This window comes from Channa argus, chromosome 2 (assembly GCF_033026475.1).
Source record: "Channa argus isolate prfri chromosome 2, Channa argus male v1.0, whole genome shotgun sequence".
In the NCBI taxonomy this organism is placed as follows: Eukaryota; Metazoa; Chordata; class Actinopteri; order Anabantiformes; family Channidae; genus Channa; species Channa argus.
Genome location: NC_090198.1, coordinates 29671334 through 29689365, shown reverse-complemented (window position 1 = coordinate 29689365; position 18032 = coordinate 29671334). Strand labels below are relative to the sequence as shown.

General features: G+C 38.3%; 1 protein-coding gene across 3 annotated transcripts; it reads right to left on the bottom strand.

Annotated features, from left to right (window-relative positions):
- Positions 1 to 57: 57 nt before the first annotated feature.
- On the bottom strand, positions 58 to 17404 carry LOC137107000 (troponin T, fast skeletal muscle isoforms-like). Of its 3 annotated transcripts, XM_067491144.1 has the most exons (15): positions 17260 to 17404; positions 13802 to 13841; positions 13652 to 13665; positions 11308 to 11457; positions 9175 to 9192; positions 8925 to 8945; positions 7938 to 7956; positions 7625 to 7670; positions 6602 to 6718; positions 6372 to 6449; positions 5586 to 5696; positions 5350 to 5459; positions 2719 to 2809; positions 2116 to 2156; positions 58 to 498 (listed from the first exon to the last, which is right to left on the bottom strand). In XM_067491144.1, exons 2-15 carry the CDS (start codon positions 13819 to 13821, stop codon positions 462 to 464), a joined length of 873 nt encoding a protein of 290 aa, XP_067347245.1. In that variant the 5' UTR covers positions 13822 to 13841; positions 17260 to 17404; the 3' UTR covers positions 58 to 461. The 3 variants fall into 3 exon arrangements, with proteins under 3 accessions (XP_067347245.1, XP_067347255.1, XP_067347265.1); XM_067491154.1 differs by lacking the exon at positions 8925 to 8945 and having other exon boundaries at positions 17260 to 17403; XM_067491164.1 differs by lacking the exons at positions 8925 to 8945; positions 9175 to 9192 and having other exon boundaries at positions 17260 to 17403.
- Positions 17405 to 18032: the final 628 nt, after the last annotated feature.

Below are 18032 nucleotides of genomic sequence, written 5' to 3'. Positions count from 1 at the left end.
TCCCTTCTAGCCCCACCAATAAAATAATTGTGGTGTCACCTAAAGAAAACTAGGAGATGCAGTCGAAAGCTTTTTATTAAGTGAATACGATTTTTAAAAATCCAGGTTGTATTAGATCAGAAATTATTTGTGTTGGAGTTTTATTGTTAATATGCAGGAAGCTAATCAGGTAGATCATACAATTTTGGACAAACACATTGATCGATGAATATCATTAAATAATACATTTAGTGTCTGGACTTTTAATATTATTACTATTATTATTAGACAAACAGGTTAATGACATTTTTAAAATGTCTTTATTGGAACTAAATTCTTCCAGAAAACCATTTCATTCATGCAGACACAGGCGGTTAGACGTCGAGGTGTTGGCGAAGATGCAGGTGTCTCCGGCCTCTGAGCTTCCGGTGTATTAGAGGGACCGTGTCTCTTGTCCGGCCTGAATGACACCGAGGAGCCTCTCACTTCCTGCGGCGCGATGCAGCTCCCTTCTTGCTGCTACAAGGCGCACAAACGCAAAAACACAATCAGAACTGCACATTGAGGGTTTAACTTAGAGAATATCAACACACTGTACGAATACTGAAGAAAAGTTGTAGAGAGAAAAGTGAAATTTTACATTATATTAAATAATTGTTTACAAATTTATACAAGTTATTTTTTTTACAAGTTATAATCTGAAACAAATGTGTGTCATAATTCTAATAATAATAAATGAGTTGGATTCGAAGAAGTCGCCAAGAGGCAGGTGTTTTTCTATTTTTCTGTTTAACGATTGTGAATGTGATAAGTTTTCAGGCAACGTCACTCTCATATTTTGGCCAATTACACGTGAGAATGTACCAGAGTAGGCGGGGCTGACCTTTAACAAGTTTGTGTGCACTGTGCGCTGTTGCGGGGAAGCTAATGTCGCAGACGAGACTTTGGAAAATATTTCCGGTTTGCCGTCAAAAATCAGCGCGGCAGCTACCAAGTTGGGCAATTAACACTTTCACGGCGAATATCCACAGCAAGAAATCCAGAGAAACCATGTGATGGAGGAATTTGGTGAAAAACGTGAAAAAGTTCATGTTAGCTTAAACAGCCGTGCAACAACTAAAGTTCACTGTTGATAGAACATGAGCTGATTATGGTGAAGTTCTCTCCATAGACTCCGTGTGAACTAAAGGTGAGTTGACCTCAAATGCAACTTTTAGTCGCGTTGTGACCATTAACCGTAACGTCAACCATCAGCCATAACATTAAGACCACCTGTGTAATTTAATGCGATCCAATACAGTGGCTCTGCCATGAATTCTCTTTTTACAAGCTAATCATTTATGAGTTTATAGGTTGAAACTGTCAGAATGTTGATGATTATATTAAGAGGTGGCTCTAATGTTTTGGCCAAAACATTGGAACCACATCATCTTATTATGCACTGCGGTACGACTCCACCACCCACTTTGGCCTCCAATAAGCAGCAGATCATTTGTGACAAGTTTTTAAGTTTCCAAAACCTCCTACAGGTAGAATTGGTTGTGGACCAATTGTAAATAATTTGTTTATAGAAATGTTGCCTTTGTCCTATGAGGAAGGAAGATTTTAGCTGTCTGATCGCATGTTTCTTTTACATTTTATTTATTTTAGACTTTAAGGACACTTTTGTTGTGGGTTTGTTATTTAACGTTTGTTCACATGTCATTTGTTTCTCAATAATTCTTGCCAGCTGCACATTTGAGTTACTTCAAGTCTCTGTTTACTCTTTGGCAGAAATATTGATTAAAATATTTAACTTGGTGTCACCTTTTAGATTTGGGAGAATAGGACAGTTATGAAAATGTACACATGAAAAACAAAAGCTAGTACCTAAACCTTTTTATTATTAATGGGCCCAAATCTTTTCTTTCCTGCAACTCTTTCCTGGGCAACTGTTCTATCTCCTGATCCACAGTTGACCTGATATTTATTTTATTTTAATATTCCCAATATTATTTTAGATATGTGAACATAAATTTTTCCCCTTGTTGAACAACTGCTGCTGTTATAACCCGATTTACCCAGAGGAGGATCACTGTATGCATGTACCTGTAGATTGATAAATCCGTTTGTGTGTTTCTGAGTGTGTGTACTTACTGTTTCTGCAGCTCATCGATGCGGTTTCTGAGGGAGATGACCTGAAAGACCGACAGTTGGGATTGAAGCAGACAGGTATGGCTCATCTTCACAGGTGCAGAAGACTTTCTCCTTTTATTTTAGCCCCAAATCTCATCCCCTGGTTGCTCTTCAGTTTGTTAGTGGTTTTCAGACATTTCATTTTCATGTGTTTTTCAGTTTGTGCCTAAAATGCTTATAGTTTTCTTACTGTTGAGAGCAAAAAATGAGCTTTAAAAACAAGACAGTAACCACCTGACCCTGACTATCTTCACCAAAGTTGGCTTATTTTATAAGCATAAATTAGCTTCATAAATGTAACAAAGGAGTTATACTAACATGAAAAGACTGGAAAAAAATAATCTTGTCATGATTTTCCCACTATACATAAGTCATACATACGTCATCTTCAGATATATGAAGATGATTTATGTTGTCTTTGATTATTTCAACATCAGAGACTGTGGGCATGATGAGGGAGGAGTGATGTCAACTGACATGGTGTCACTGCTGATAATCCAAACAGCAAAGGCTGAGATTTGATGACCAGGAGTAAGATACCCAAGAACACTGTTGCTCACTGACCTCGTATCTCTGCCTCTTGAGCTTTTCACAGTGGTCGTATTTAATCGCCTCAAGGTTGCGCATCCACTCCCACAGCTCCTTTGCCTTTTCCCTGGCAAATCACAAACCAAAGATTCAATGAACAATCTTCTGAAAGTTCTGCTCTGAATCCATCGTACACCCAGTCACTAATTCAAAGCTTCTTTTTTTTTTTTAACCTATATCATGCAAAAATTAGATCAGTGGAGCATAAAGTTTTGAACATGACATTGGCTTTGAGGGCAGCACTAGAATGTACCTGTACGTCTTAAACAGGCTTTACTAACCAACACAGACTCATACTGCAAAAAAAATGATTATATAATAAAAAGTTATATTACTGTGCTATGACATCTTTTAATTGTACTGTTTTTTGGGGGTTTGTTTTTTTCAGAATGAAACTAGGACATTTTGTAGTGGTGTGGGCAATATATCAAATGTATTTGTTTATATAAATAGATTTTGTGATGTAATTAAAATACACAGTGTTTTCTGTGCGGTCAGTCAAACGCCAGCAGGCAGCAGTTACAGTTGGGAAAGTTACATCAGCTGTCAGGGGTATTTTTTTTATTTTTTATATTTTTTTTGGAGACAGCTGGACATATGTGGTTTGCCAATCGGTGAATGATAGCAGCTGCAGCAGGTGAAGTTGCCACAATATACCAAAGAAAGGTGATGATGCCTCCATTTTGTGGAAGTGGCAGACATCCTACCTACTCTTTGTCTCACTGGTCTTTGTGTGCTGGCCTCTCATTGAAAAACTAGCACTGTCTTAACATCTGCCAGGCTCCGTGTGTGTGCGCCAGGTTTGTTGAAGGCAAATGTACAGAGTTTGAGTTTATGTCTCCTGTTTTTAGGAAATGTTCAGAGCCCAATATGCAACCACTTTAGATTATTACTTCTTTTTTGTGGCACAGCTGCTCCCACTGTAATTCTTTGTATATGTAGATTTATGGCAAAGGAGAACAGTCTTGCTAATGATGGATTATTTATTTATTTTTGTATAAATATTTCACACGGCCACAGTTATTGGGAAACAACATATAGCCGTTTTTTTTTTTTTTTAAAGAATAATAATATCTTTGAATCATGTTTTTCTTGAGTTTGAACACTGAAAAAATTGAGATTTGAGAATTGCTTAGTCTAATTTTTTATATTTATGTGCAATAAAATATATATATATCTATCTATATCTATATATCTATATATCTATCTATATCTATCTATCTATATCTATCTATCTATATATATATATATATATATATATATATATATCTATATATATATATATATATATATATATATATATATATATATATATATATATATAATCTATTATATTATATTATATCTATTATCTATTATATCTATTATATTATTACAATGTACGGCGGTCTGGTGGCTCAGTGGTAGAGCATTGGGTTGGGACACAGAAGGCCGCAAAGATGAAATCCCACCCACCAAGGGCCACCTTGGTGCTGTTCTGGAGCCCGGATAAAATGGGAGGGTTGAGACAGGAAGAGCCTCTGGTGTAAAACTCCAAACACCAGTTCAATGTGTGGAACACGTTCCACTGTGCTGGGCAAGGCAGAAAGCTGTCAATCTTTTGAATTATTGCAATATAATTCAAATCAATATTCCTAAACGAACTCTTTTGAGCTAAATTAGCTCTTTAAATTAGCTCTCTCATATTGTTGATGGTTGTGTTAGTGGAACAGATTCCGTGAGTCTCCACTCTTTATTTAACTGCAGACTGCTAACTGTAGTGAAAACGGCCTCCACAGAACCAAACCCCAATGTCAATGAGCAGGAGACCACACTAGTGTCAAAGCGAAACAGTAAAGTCACATGCGTGGGGCTGGAACAGGTGTTGTGCTGAAGCAACCATGCAAGGTAACACAACAATTGTCACTCAGCATAAAAAAACAAACCCACCAGTATTTGACAAGTTGATTATCAAAAACATGTCTGCTAATGCGACCTCTGAACACAGCTTGTGTCTGTTGGTCTCTGAGCGTATTATAACAGAGCATCACTTCAAGTGAAGGAAAAGTAACCGATGATGCTCTGCGGGTCACCTGGAACTTTGATTACATGTTATAGTTGTCGGGCTAGTTGTTGGTTGGAGTTTCACGTTTCTTTATATCATTTATAGCATGTTTCCAATAAATAAATGCTTTTGTTAACTACAAATTTTTCTTGGAAGTTTTTAAAATGATAATCAACTATAAAAAAATGACATTGCATTATTTAAAGGGGTAGACAATGCACAAATGTCTACCCAATGTCCACAAATCTTTAGCTATAGTCTTTCTAGAAAACTAGGAATAGTGATATTTGTTTGACCTTTTTAAGGATTAAGTTTATTACATGCAAAAGGGGAAAAATGTTGCATTTCACATACTCAAAGAATGACTATGTGGGTTTCACTGTTAGTGACTAATCGAATTCAGAAGGACATGTAATGACAATGTATTCAACTTAAACTTTTCAACACTATTTGTGTTAGAAGGTGAAAAATACTATGACATTACATCCTAAAACGCTCTCTTTGGTTTTTATGCTGTATTATATAGAGAGGGACTTTTCTTCTTGCCCCCTCCTGTATTTTACCTTAGGTTGTCATCACTGAGGTCTTCAACGTTCAGGGGTTTGCACCTCTCTGCCAGAATCTTCTTCTTCTTTTCTCGTTCAGTCTGCTTCTTTCCCCTCTTGTGCTCAATCTAAAGAATTTCAGCTAGTTAAAACAACCATGTCCTCCCAAACATACATCAATTCAATACCTGCTTTGTATGTGGTTGGAGCAAAAATCATAAGAAAAAAACAACAACAACAAAAAAAATACCTACCTTCTGCAAGCTGCTGTAGCCTGATCCCATGTTGGTCAGCGTAATCTTCTTCTTGGCTTCATCCTCAGCCTTCCTCATGGCATCGGCTTCCTCCTTTCTCTGTCTTTCAGCCTGAAATAGGAATTTTAATTTAAATTAAATTCATTGTTGAGTAATTGCCATTAATAATTTCATTTATTAAAATGAGTATTGACCAGAAGACAGATGTGTAACTGCCACAAAATGTACTGGAGTAAGCTGTAGTACCCAGGTTCACCACTAATGTGAACACTTTGCTTGGATGTTTTCTCCTTGACTTAGATTTTTGCTGCCTTGTGACTTGTAAGTCACTTTGGGGAAAAAAGCATCACTTTTGTTGACTGTCCCTTAAAACTACAAAGATTAAGAAATGAATGCACTGCCTTGCCATCAAAGGAAAGAATAAGAATAGGAATCATTCTGTGCATGACAGGACGAGGTAACTCCAAGTACAACAGATCTTTTTTTGTGTACTACCCACAATGAAGTAAAGTAGTGTGTAGCCTGGTGAAACTCAGCTGAAGTTCAGCCAATAAAAAGGTTGGTTTTCATCATGACCATCTCAAAAGCGTATTGAGCTGCAGCCCATGAAACCAACCTACTGGTGCATTTCAACCTTTTCCAGACGCCTAAAAACCACTTTCACTGAAAAAAAAAAAACACCATCACTGCTACATCAGATGTAAAACGATAACACAGTAGAAGCCAGTGTGACACAGCTCACAGCCTGAAGTTCACTCTAAGTTGATTTTAGCAGGAGCTGCTTACCTCCCGCCTGGCCTGCCGCTCTTTATCCTTCTCAGCACGGATCCTCTGCTGCTCATGTCGCTCAGCGCGACGCTTCTCCTAAACACACCAATCACAAGGCAATAGAGTAATGATTTCTGCAATGTTCAGAAAATATAGCTTTAAATGTTTATTTCCAAACTTCTGGAACTAAACAACGTTGCATCCTAAAACCTAATGATGAGATACAGAAAGGCCAACTGAAGTCTCACAATTCTTTCTTTAAGAGCGATCAGTTCCTCTTCCTCCTGCCTCCTACACTCAAAGTGAGCATCAATCAGAGACTGCAGCTCAACCAGGTCTTTGTTTTGACGTTTTTTCTGGATGTCCTGTATGAGGTAGAAAGGAGATCACAGTCACAGACATTCCATCTTGGAAACTATAAGAGGAGAACAACATTGCGTGCCATCAAATCCATCTCCAAATTTAGGAAAAGTGCTTCCGAGTTTGGACTTAACTGCTCTTGTACAAAAGCCAGCCGCATCACAACACTGTCAACCCAGTGAAAACTATTTAAAGCTTATACAACTGGGCGGAAATGTTTGCATCCCTTTACTTTGAAATGGCAAAAAGGGGGGGAAAAAAAATAGTTTGTCATCAACCTAATATTAAATGCACGTTTAGCTGGTGCAAATGTTCCCTTATCAGAAATGTAGGTACATTTTTAAGAATTTTGTCAAATGTATATATTTGGGATATCTGCAATAAGAATTTTGCTAGGAAAAATTCCCATTTCAGATATTCCTAATGAAAACACATCCAACAAATTTACAATACATTTGTTGATATCTGCAGTTGTGCTAGAGATGGTGCTAAAGTTGACGTCCCGTTACAGTAGTTGTTCTTAAGTTTTAGGTTTTTAAGACATTTTAAGTTATGCACTTGGCTATTTGTGTTGATGTTTATTGATTGTTGAATGATTATCCACTACAAACCATGTTAAATGCACATTGTTTTCATAGTTTGTCTGGATTAGCCTTTATTATTTTGGCAACATAACATCAAACCACATTTATTAATGTGGTAACAACATGGCTCTGTACTAAAAGAGACTGGGGGCTAAACTGGGCTGCTGGCAGTTTAGACCCTAAATGTGTTGCTGGCATCACATGATCAAATTTTTCAAGATTTGTTAAATTTTTTTAAAAACTATTTTTCACATAACATCCCAACTTTTTTAACTGTAAACACTGAGTTTGGAAAACTTATTCATAGTTTGTTATTTGTCAACTTACATCAAAGTCCACTTTCTCACCATCAGGGATCTTAGGAGCAGCAGGCCTGTTGATAGACATGATATACCAATTATTTTGACAAGTATCTTACAATACAAACAGTGTAAAAGATTATGTTTTAGCTGGTTTTAAACTGGTTTTTCAATGGCTTATAACTGATGCTGGACAGATATATTATTTTCCTCTGTTTATGCTTAAGGTGAAATAAAATCTAATAATAACAAATGTGCTCATTTTAAATTAACATTTGATTAATATTGAAATGAGGTCATTTATTTCAAATATTGTAATTAATAGCAGTAAGTGCACTCACTTGAACTTTGCCTTCTCCTCTGGGTTTTTTCATCAAAGCAGCAACATGGAGAGAAGAGAGAGAGCAAACTATTAGAGACAAAGATTTTAGGGAACAAGTCTAAAGATTTGCTGGTTAATTGGGGGAAAGATCCATGAAGACAAGCTGAGTTACATCTGAGGGCTGCAAGTTGTTTCACACCTTCAGTAAATCTCTGTAATGTAAGTGTGAGTCTGAACAATAGTTTCCATCAGTGGACTAATTATCTAATTGTCTTCCTTTTTTTTTTTTTTCAAATATTGCAAATACCCAGTAATACTGATTTGAAAATAAATGAAACAAATACATTACTCAAACTGTTTCTGAGAAATTTGAGAATTGATGACACTTTCATGTCTGTCTGTGTTGTCTGAGGATTGAAAAATGCCTTTGGCTCTGTCTAGAAGCATCGGTAAAAAATCTGATTTGTGTTAAAAAAAAAAAAAAAAAAAAAATATGATCCTGACTATTTGTATTCTTTATTCTACATTAACTGTTTCCCAAAAATGTCTGTTACTTAGGAAATTCTTGTAAGTACGACTATTTTAAATCAGTTTTACTGTGCATTGTGTTTAAAGGTTAATACACAAAATAAGGCCACTGTTACTTTATGATTCTATTTCACAATGTTAATTTGTTGTGATTTAGTGTGTAAATCAAACCAATGTAATCAGGAACATATACAGTGCTGTTTGGGATCAGTATCATGAATCACAACATCAATTATTTCATAGTTGCATTTTTGGAAGATTACATCAGGTCACACTTTCACAATAGGACACGTACGACTGACTTTGTAATTACTGTTAATTTTTTTTTCTGAACACAACTGGCATTGGGAAGTGTTTGATTAGCTTTTAAGTTTACTATGGGATCCTCACACACACACACACAGACACACAAAAGAAAAACAATTTGGGAGGACACCGCAGGCAAAGTAACAGTAACTCAGCAGGAAATACAAACTACCATCTTGATCTCCCTCCTCCCCTGGCAGGACACATTCATGCAAAAAAGAAAAGAAGCACAGATGAGCAGTGGGGCCCTCGACCGTGATTCAGTATTTGTCAGCTGGTCCAGACATTTAAGCAAAAGGCATTATTGTGTTCTTTTGATCATGAGGAAAATTAGTGCAGCAAACATTTAGAAATTAAATCTTGTGTGATAGGTGTGAAAGACTCCCCCTCTGACAGGGATGGATGAATTCGAGTCCACATACCTTCCTCTTCATAGGCGTCTGCATGCAGCAAGCGTCCAAAGCAAGAGCAGAACAGAAATCATTAGTGATGAGAGTGGGCAGCCTGTTCCTGTTCTCTGCACAGCTTATAAAGCACATTTACCAGACTGAGGTGTTTCTGTAGACTGTGGCAGCGACTGCACAAGTCCCATGTCATGCATTTACCCTGCATTAACACTGCAGGCAGCTTTTCAGTTCTTAATGTTGAGGTTTGGAAACAATTCTACCTTTCTGAAACTGTACAGCTAGATTTGCCGATGTTTTTGATGACGCCAAAGCAGCAACATAGAAGCACTTTTCCACAAGCGTACGTTAAAGCCTGGGACTTCCGCAGTAGCTCCAACGGTGCATTTGCAAAGAGCATAAACACATCTGAACAAAACAAACCTCCATGGAGAATTTCAATAGTAAGGGTGAAGGATGGTCGCTTTGCATCGCAACACCCCAACGTAAATGCTTTAGAGCCAGGCTCACTCGTCATCTACACACAGATCGAATGGTGCTAAACATGGCCTGAAGGGAGGTGAAGAAAGCTGGCTTTTACATTAGCCATCATCCTTTCAGTTGCAACATGAGTTTGCCAAAATACAAAAAGTGCAAATGGATATTAACAAAAAAATGAGACGTATAATGAGGGGGAAAAAAGGTTACAGAGAAGACAGGCCAGGTGGTTTATGTAAAGGCAGCTGATTTTCTTCTTCCCCCTTTCAGAATGCTCAACAGCTCTTATGCAAAATATACTTCTGACACGGAGTAATAATGCTGGAAACGGGACAAAGTGCTTTGTTTTGGTTGCATGTCAGCTGATGTTGTGTGATGTGATAACTGGAGACATTTATAAAGTAAAGCCCAGAAGTTTGCTGCAATGCACTTATTAATAATAAATTAAAAAAAAAAACACTAAAAGGTACTTTAAGGTTTATCAACATAACCGAACTAAAGTGCAACTGGCATTGTCTGTGTAGTGTCACAGCTATTAGGGAATTAAATCTGGGGAGGTCAGTGTGAGGTTATGTTAATTTTCAATCGCTAAACTCAGACCTTCCCCTAAGAAATTTGCACCAGTACATGCAAAGTTGGAATGTGGCTAAAAATTAGAATTTTCGGAAAATGTGGGTTTATATTTGTTCTATACACATTTACTTTGAAACAGTATTTTTTTAATCTAATTTTTACAGGTTTTGTGATTATAAATGATGCATAACAAGACCTTGTCATTCAATTTGTATTCTATTTGTATTCAAGCTAGATGATATAAGTACAGATCAAATTATGGCTGGAGAAGAGCTTAACCTCTAAGGCGCTTTAGTAGATCTGAATCTCCATAGCACGGTTTAACTTGCAGTTGATTAAATCGTTTGCTTGGACCAGCTTGTGGCTTAAAGTGCATCCAGAAAGTATCCCAGCACTTAACCTTTTCTACATTTTCTTATGTTGCAGCATTATTTCAAAATGGATCAAATTCATTATTTTTCTCAAAATTCTATAAACAAAGATTGAACTCTTTGGCCTGAAGTGTCATGTCTGGAGGAAACCAGGCACCGCTCACCACCTGGTCCATACCGTCCCTACAGCATGGTGGTGGCAGCATCAGGGTGTGGGGATGATTTTCAGAGGCAGGAACTGGGAGACAAGTCAGGATCAAGGGACAGATGAATGCAGCAATGTACAGATGCATCCTTGATGAAAACCAGTTCCAGAGCATCTGGACCTCAGACTGGGCCAACGGTTCATCTTTCAACAGTACAACAACGCTAAGCACAGCCAAGATAACAGGAGGGGCTGCTGGACAACTCTGTGAATGTCCTTGAGTGGCCCACTCCATGTATATGTGATGTATTTATTTTGTATTTGTTTAATAATACATTTGCAAACTTCCACTTCTTTCACGTTGTCATTATGGTGTATTGTTTGTCGATTTTTGAGGAAAATAATGAATTTGATCCATTTTGAAAGAAGGCTGTAACAAGACTTTGTGGATGCACTGTAAAACACAGTCAGGCTCCATCATAAGAAGCTGGTGCTGCTGTTTTGCAGCGTGTTGATGATATCAGGACTCTCTGTCTACTGAATGTCCTGCGGCCGAAGGATGAACGAACTGCCCATGCCACGTACCTTCCTCCTCATGAACCACCTGCTGCACCACCTCCTGTGGCTCTGGCTCTGATTCTGGCTCTGGCTCTGGTTCAGGCTCTACCTCTGGCTCTGCTTCTACCTGGGCCTCCGCCTCAGGGGCTACTTCTACTTCTACTACCTCCTCCTGGGCTACGGACACGCAGCATGCACCAAACCACCGGGGAGATGGAGGGTGTCGCAGAAGGTCGTTAATGAAGACCAAAGACATGACAGAGCCATTAGAGACCAAAAGTGAAAGATTACTTTAGTTACAGAGACAATGGAAACATTGCTTCTAGAGAACAGAAAGAGAAACACATGATGATGAAAGAAAGTCAGTTGACCTTTCACACCGAAGCCATATTTAACTGTTGAGATGGAAAACTATCTCCTTTTGTTTATTTAATTAAATTTTTTTCCCCTCTCTTACATTTTAGTATAGTAAAGTATCCAGTTGTGTAAAGCTCGTCCTCTCTGATCATGCGGTCGGTGGAACTTTTTCTGCTTCAAGCTGCGAACAGCTGTATGCAGCTGGAGCCGCTCATTTGTTTACAGTCGGGAACAGCTGATCGGGCTGCAGCAGACCTGCAACGGATGGATTTTGAATTTCGCTCGGACTTTAAACATCCCGGATGTTTATTGTCTTGGTTTGGTGGATGTTCTTTTCCTTTCTGTCTACTTTCACGCGGAGAGCAGCTGTAACAGGGCAACACAATTTCCCTATGGGATCAATAAAGTTGTCCAGTCTTGAATCTATCGTAAAACAAAGGCAGCATAAGCAAACACAGAATATGCATTTTAAATGATAATTGTATTTTATTACTAAACCGTTATGAAGTAGGGTACATTCAATAAGAAATTAATGTAAATGTAAAACTATAGGATTAATCTTCTTAATTAAAAACTCTGTTGAGCATCAAACTGGTTTGGTCGTCTGCTAGGCTAAGTTGTTACAGATCGCTAATTTCTGTTTAAATGCATTGAGATAGGACTGATTTATTTATTTTCTTTCATATATTGCTGCCAGTTTGATGTTCATTGAAAAGATTTTTAATAGCTTTTGGAATAGCTTTTCATCTTCACTGTTTAAAATACGGCCGTTGTGTGAATGAGGTCGTTGACAGTTGCCCTGATGCAACAAGTGACCATGTCACATCACATGTCAAGAAAATAAATGTAGAGCCTAGAGGCTCTATTACATTTTTTTTTTAACCATGTGATTTGAAACATCACTCCGTCCGAAAATGTCACCCTTAATTAGAAAACGTTTGACTGACAGCTAGACTCTAGTTCTCTCTCTCTCTCTCTCTCTCTCATGTAAATGGTAAATATAAAAATACATTTCTCACACAATCGCTCTGTATTTTCCTGCACAAATATGAGAAACGCTGACAGGTAATAGCTCTGCATCTAACTGCAGATTATTACTCTAAAAGCTGAGTCTGTTCTGCTGACCATTTATCTCCCATTAAACCAAAATGAAGTTTACTAGTCAGCTTTGCATTTATGAATTTCCTGATAAGACTCTTTGGATGTGTGAGTTAATTCTGTAGAAAGAGCAGGTGTGAGTCAAACACATCAAATTAAGGGTGAATCAGGCTGAATAATTAGTGCAGTGGAAAAGGATCTTAAGTGTTGAATTGATTCATTTGTCTTTTACCTTCCTCTTCTTCAGGGTTGGAAAAACATAATAGGACAACAGAAACAAATTCATAATTACATTTCAAATGTTCTTTGAGTAGAGATATTTTCAAGAAAGTTACCCATATAAAAGCATTTACAATTTGTGTTTTCTCACATGCTGGGAAGGCTATAGTAAACATGTATTAATGTTTCTTATCGGTACATTTCAAAGAAAAAGAAAAAGCAATATTGCAAACTACAGAGCGCTAAGGGTGCATTTCTCAAAATCACCACTTAGGGGTGATGCAACATCAGAAAGCAGGTCAAAGTATTTTAGGAGACAATACTCATGTGAAAGCTGAAGCTGGAAAAAACATTTAATAAGCATATTTCACATCGACTTTTTGAAATCCTAATTTTCTCTGGTAATTACATGTATGGTTAGATTACTGAATGTGGTTCCTGAGCCAGAGCCTCTGTATGAAGTCACTGTTAATTACAATTTGTACAAAATGACTCAAACTGACCACAAGGAGACACACGGATGCTAAATAATGACAACTCACATAAAACGCCTTAAAAAGAGACAAACAACCACAATGTCTAACTGGGGCTGGGGGTGTTTTACACCTCTGTACTCTGGGGCCCATTGTCTCGTAAACATGATTTAATTCATTTTGTTGTTTATAATAATTGAAACACATGAATAGTTGTCACTTACCGTCAAGCTGGTCTCTGAAAAAACAAGAAAGGAAAGAAAAGAAAGGAAGGGCAAGTCAAACACATCTGGCAGCTGTGTGTGTGTGTGTGTGTGTGTGTGTGTGTGTGTGTGTGTGTGTGTGTGTGGTTACTGACTGTGACAGTCACTTACACTTCCTCAGTGTCGGACATGGTGACAGCAAACCTCACACCTGAGGGGGAAGATGAAGTGTGGTAATTCGACAGGGTTCAGACAGCAGCAGAAACAATAATCACTCCAGCTTAAGTCACAACACTTTTTTTTTTTTTAATTATCTGAGTAGACTACAACAATTTGACCATCAAAGAACTGATTTTCCAAAAACGGCAGCTAAGCTGTCTAAAGCAATATTATGAAATCCTGTTTAGTATAATTGATTAATTTATTTCAAGTATTAAAATTTAAATGACTGGTTCTTGAAAAATGTCCTTTGTGACTGATCTAATATTCAAAACAAGATTAGATTATGATGATGTCACTGAAGGTGATTTAAGTCTTTTATAGACAGCTATTGTACATAGGTAAGTCCAGTAGGTCCAAACTCAGTGGCAGTTGCTCAGGACGTGGAACAGGTTGTCCACCAATTACAGAGTGGCCTGTCCAATCTCCAGCTCCTCTGTTCCAGATGTAAAAGTGTGCTTGAGTAAGGTTGCTTCTCTTTGTGCCCCTCACTCAAAAGACAAAACAGAGTCTGAGGTGATTACTGGGAGATGAAAGAAGAAAAATCTGAATCTAGAGAGCGAGGTTCTCACCGACATTTGAAAGCCACAAAGACCCTGTTGTTCAGTGCTTTTCAAAAAGGTGTCAGATACCGAAGGGGCCAAGCACCACGGTTTAGTTTTTAACAATGTTTCTAAAGGGTTAGAAACCTGAACTAATCTGCCATGCAGTACAGTACACGTAGTACTGACAAAGGTAGTTTTTCTCTCTCCAAATTTCAGTGTTAGTTCAGTGGATAGTGTAGTTTGCACGTAACACATGTAAAACAACACAGTGAATGAAAAAGCAGCATTAAATACTCTAACAATGGCTTCAGTGACACAAGTACCAATGATGTGAACCTTACAGACTGAACAGTCCTGGACCAGCTGTTTGGGGGAAGATTTAATCAGTGGTTCAAAGTACTTTTAATCTGTTTAAATGTGCGGTACCTGTACTTTACTTTAGTATTTCTGTTAAATGAGGGAGGATTTAGATAGTATAACTTCACTGTAACTTATTAGAACCTGTGCTTTGCAGTAAATGTTTTCAGTTGATATATGTTTAATGTGAGGCCTGTGACTGTTGTACAGCTTCATTGTACTGGAGTAGAGGGACAATATTAAACCCAATTAGATAAACACCAGACATGGAAGAGAGATTATTGTATATTTTTCACGACCATCTCAGGTAGCGTTTTTTTTGTATTTATTTTTTATTTTTTTCCCAGCAGTACGGATTTGGCGCAACTCTACTGTACTTGGTTTTGGTAGCAGGTACTTCAGTTTCCGCTGCAGATAGTAGCCCTCAAGGTAACTTGCTGCATGACAGCGTGGTGACACAATTGTCAGTGCGTGCACACAGGAACAATGGAGGATATTGAAGGAATACTGTTCCTGATTCATTAGTTTGTCAAGAGGAGACAAATTCAACCAAGAGGTTGGAGGCAGATGAATGGAAAAAGTGCTTAAACAGTGATAGTGGTGTCTTTCAGACCAGTGGGGAGTCTGCAGTGGTTTCTCCTTTTGCGGCTCGACTTTTGTGTGATAGAAAACCAAAAATTTGAGTCGAGTCTCGTCACGTTGTGTTGGTAGCATGCAGTGGAAAAGTGCTGTCTCGACGAGTTTTGCCTAATTTTCATTTCAGCCGTGGCTTCTTCCTGGAATCAACCGCAGCTTCCGCTGTTCATACAGAAGCCTCCAGTCAGCCCAAGTGTGAATGAAGCTCAGCTGAAGAACATCAGTGACCTTTATGTCTCTAAGGGGGCAAGGAGATGGCCCTTCTTGGAGCCAAAGTGGGAGGACTTCTGCTCACCATATACAACTATACCATACTTGAGATATATATATATATATATATATATATATATATATATATATATATATATATATATATATATATATATTTAAATATAAAGTGTGTTTGGATGACTCCTTCACACTTGGCGGTGGGCACAGCTGCAGAGGACTCCAAGGATTAGTTCTGGGTTATATTTCTACCCATCAGCTGAGGAACTGTGTCCAAATAGCTGCTTTAATCCCTCGGCTCAGTCCAGCGGGAGGATCCTCTGAACTCAGGCAGCCAATCAGCAGCCATCTCCAACAAATGAGCTCTGTGATCGACCTACAGCTGACAGCAACCTCACCTCTGTGTGTCCAGCGTTCGCTCAGTACATACCAGCACTTCAGCACTCAGTATATTTAGTGGGTGGTCACCTCATTCTTCCAGTATGGGAACACTGTGGCTTTGAGTCTTTGTAAAACCAAAACTGGCACAGAAACTGAAAGACTGATCAGGCAGGTGAAACCGCAGAGGGAAATCGCACCCTGAGTCGATCGACAGGTGATTTAATTTGAAATGCCAAGATGAGACAAATTTAGAGACCCATCACGGGTCTGAATGAAGGATCAATGAAGGAATGTTGAGGATCATCACTATCTCAAAAGTGCATATATCTGAAATGTCAACATAGTTTTGAGGTCGAGCAAGATGTTGCTGTGAGTTTAAAGATCAGCATACGGACTAGAGGTTACAGAAGGAGAATTTTGTAATGATCAAATACAACATGTAGAAAAGAAGATAATGGAGATAAAGGAGGCCGAACCTAAAACAAGAATATGAATATTAACCTCGTTAAGGCTGTGAACACGAACATGATTCATGCAGATGTTCACACAGTGACACTATGTCCATTACGGCGCAGAATCACTTTTAAAAAAACAGACCTAGCAGGAAAAAAAAACTAAAAGTTGATTATATAAAAAATCTGTAAGATTTCAGAGGCATGTGATGAAATAGGTTTCTGCTCTTTAAAGAAATCAAACGAAATTTAAGAGATGGAAAAGAGAAGCGGCAAAAGTCCATTCGCAGCTTGTGTGAGGTTTGGACACGATGATCTGGTCGCATAAACGGAAGGTGTAAAAGTGCTGTAATTTCACAGAACATTTGGCAGGTTTTATTACTTTTGATTACATAAAAACATTCATGTATTTCCCTCCAGAGGTCACAAGTTCTGCTCCCATCTTAAATTAAAAAGAGGCTAGAAACACAAGCTGGCTGTTGAAACTAAAAACATCTGATTTAATTACATAAAAGTACATTAATCTTAGTCAGAGGGGCGAAAAACGCAGCTCCCACTCTTGAGCCAGACTGCTAACCACCTCAAACATAAACTACACATTTGACATGCAGCAGAACATGACTACATCTCTGAGGTTACACAGATCCGTTTCCTCTCGGTCATCAACACCTAAAGCACTTTCTGCTGCACACAAATGCAACAATATGTACAACCTGAAAGATTTTGGCTTGAAAGGGGAAATCAAATGGAAACCTCTTGTATTATTCAGATGAGGAACTTGAGGGCCCCTGCCTGTCTGTGGTGGTCTTACCTCAGCGTGGACGAGAAGCTCCTCGGACGATGAGTATGAAGTTCTGTAAGAATAGACAAGCTCCGCTCAGAGAATAAGTCCTTGTGTTATAATGATACTTGAGCTCATCAGGACCTTATTGGCTGGTGTGTGTGTGATATATGTTATGTGCGGAAGGGGTGGGCAGCCATGACCCTGGAGAAGGAGATGGATGAAATACTGTGGATGGAAGAGGAGGGCTCAGGTTTTGGAAAGGAGCAGCTGAGAAGCTTCTGTTGCTAAATTTACAGTGATAGAAGGCTGAGGGGGTGGGTTACACATAGGCTTGGCATCTAGACAATGGAGGGAAAGTGTGTGTGTGTGTGTGTGTGTGTGTGTGTGTGTGTGTGTGTGCGCACCAGCCACTTTATCAACCAGTCACTCAATTAGTCACTCAGTAGAGTAAGAGAATATTTAACAATAATAGAACTAGAGTAAAATAGAATGATCACTATCGACGCGTCACTTAAATGTGATTTATGGAGCTGTTTAATAAGCATTTAGCTGTTTATTAAGGCTCTGTTTTAGCTTGTAGATGATGGCAACCGTCATGTATTTATTCAACCACCAGCAAATAGGAACTAAACATCCTCCTTTGTCGACACAGTTTGGATCAGCAAATGTATCGTATGCACATACGAACCCTAACTTAGCTTTTCTGTCCTGCTACCAAAGTCCAGAGAGAAGAGTTGGTAAAAATGTCAAATTCACTGTAGTCACTTTCAACTTTAGCTGCACAATGAGGAATTTCAGTT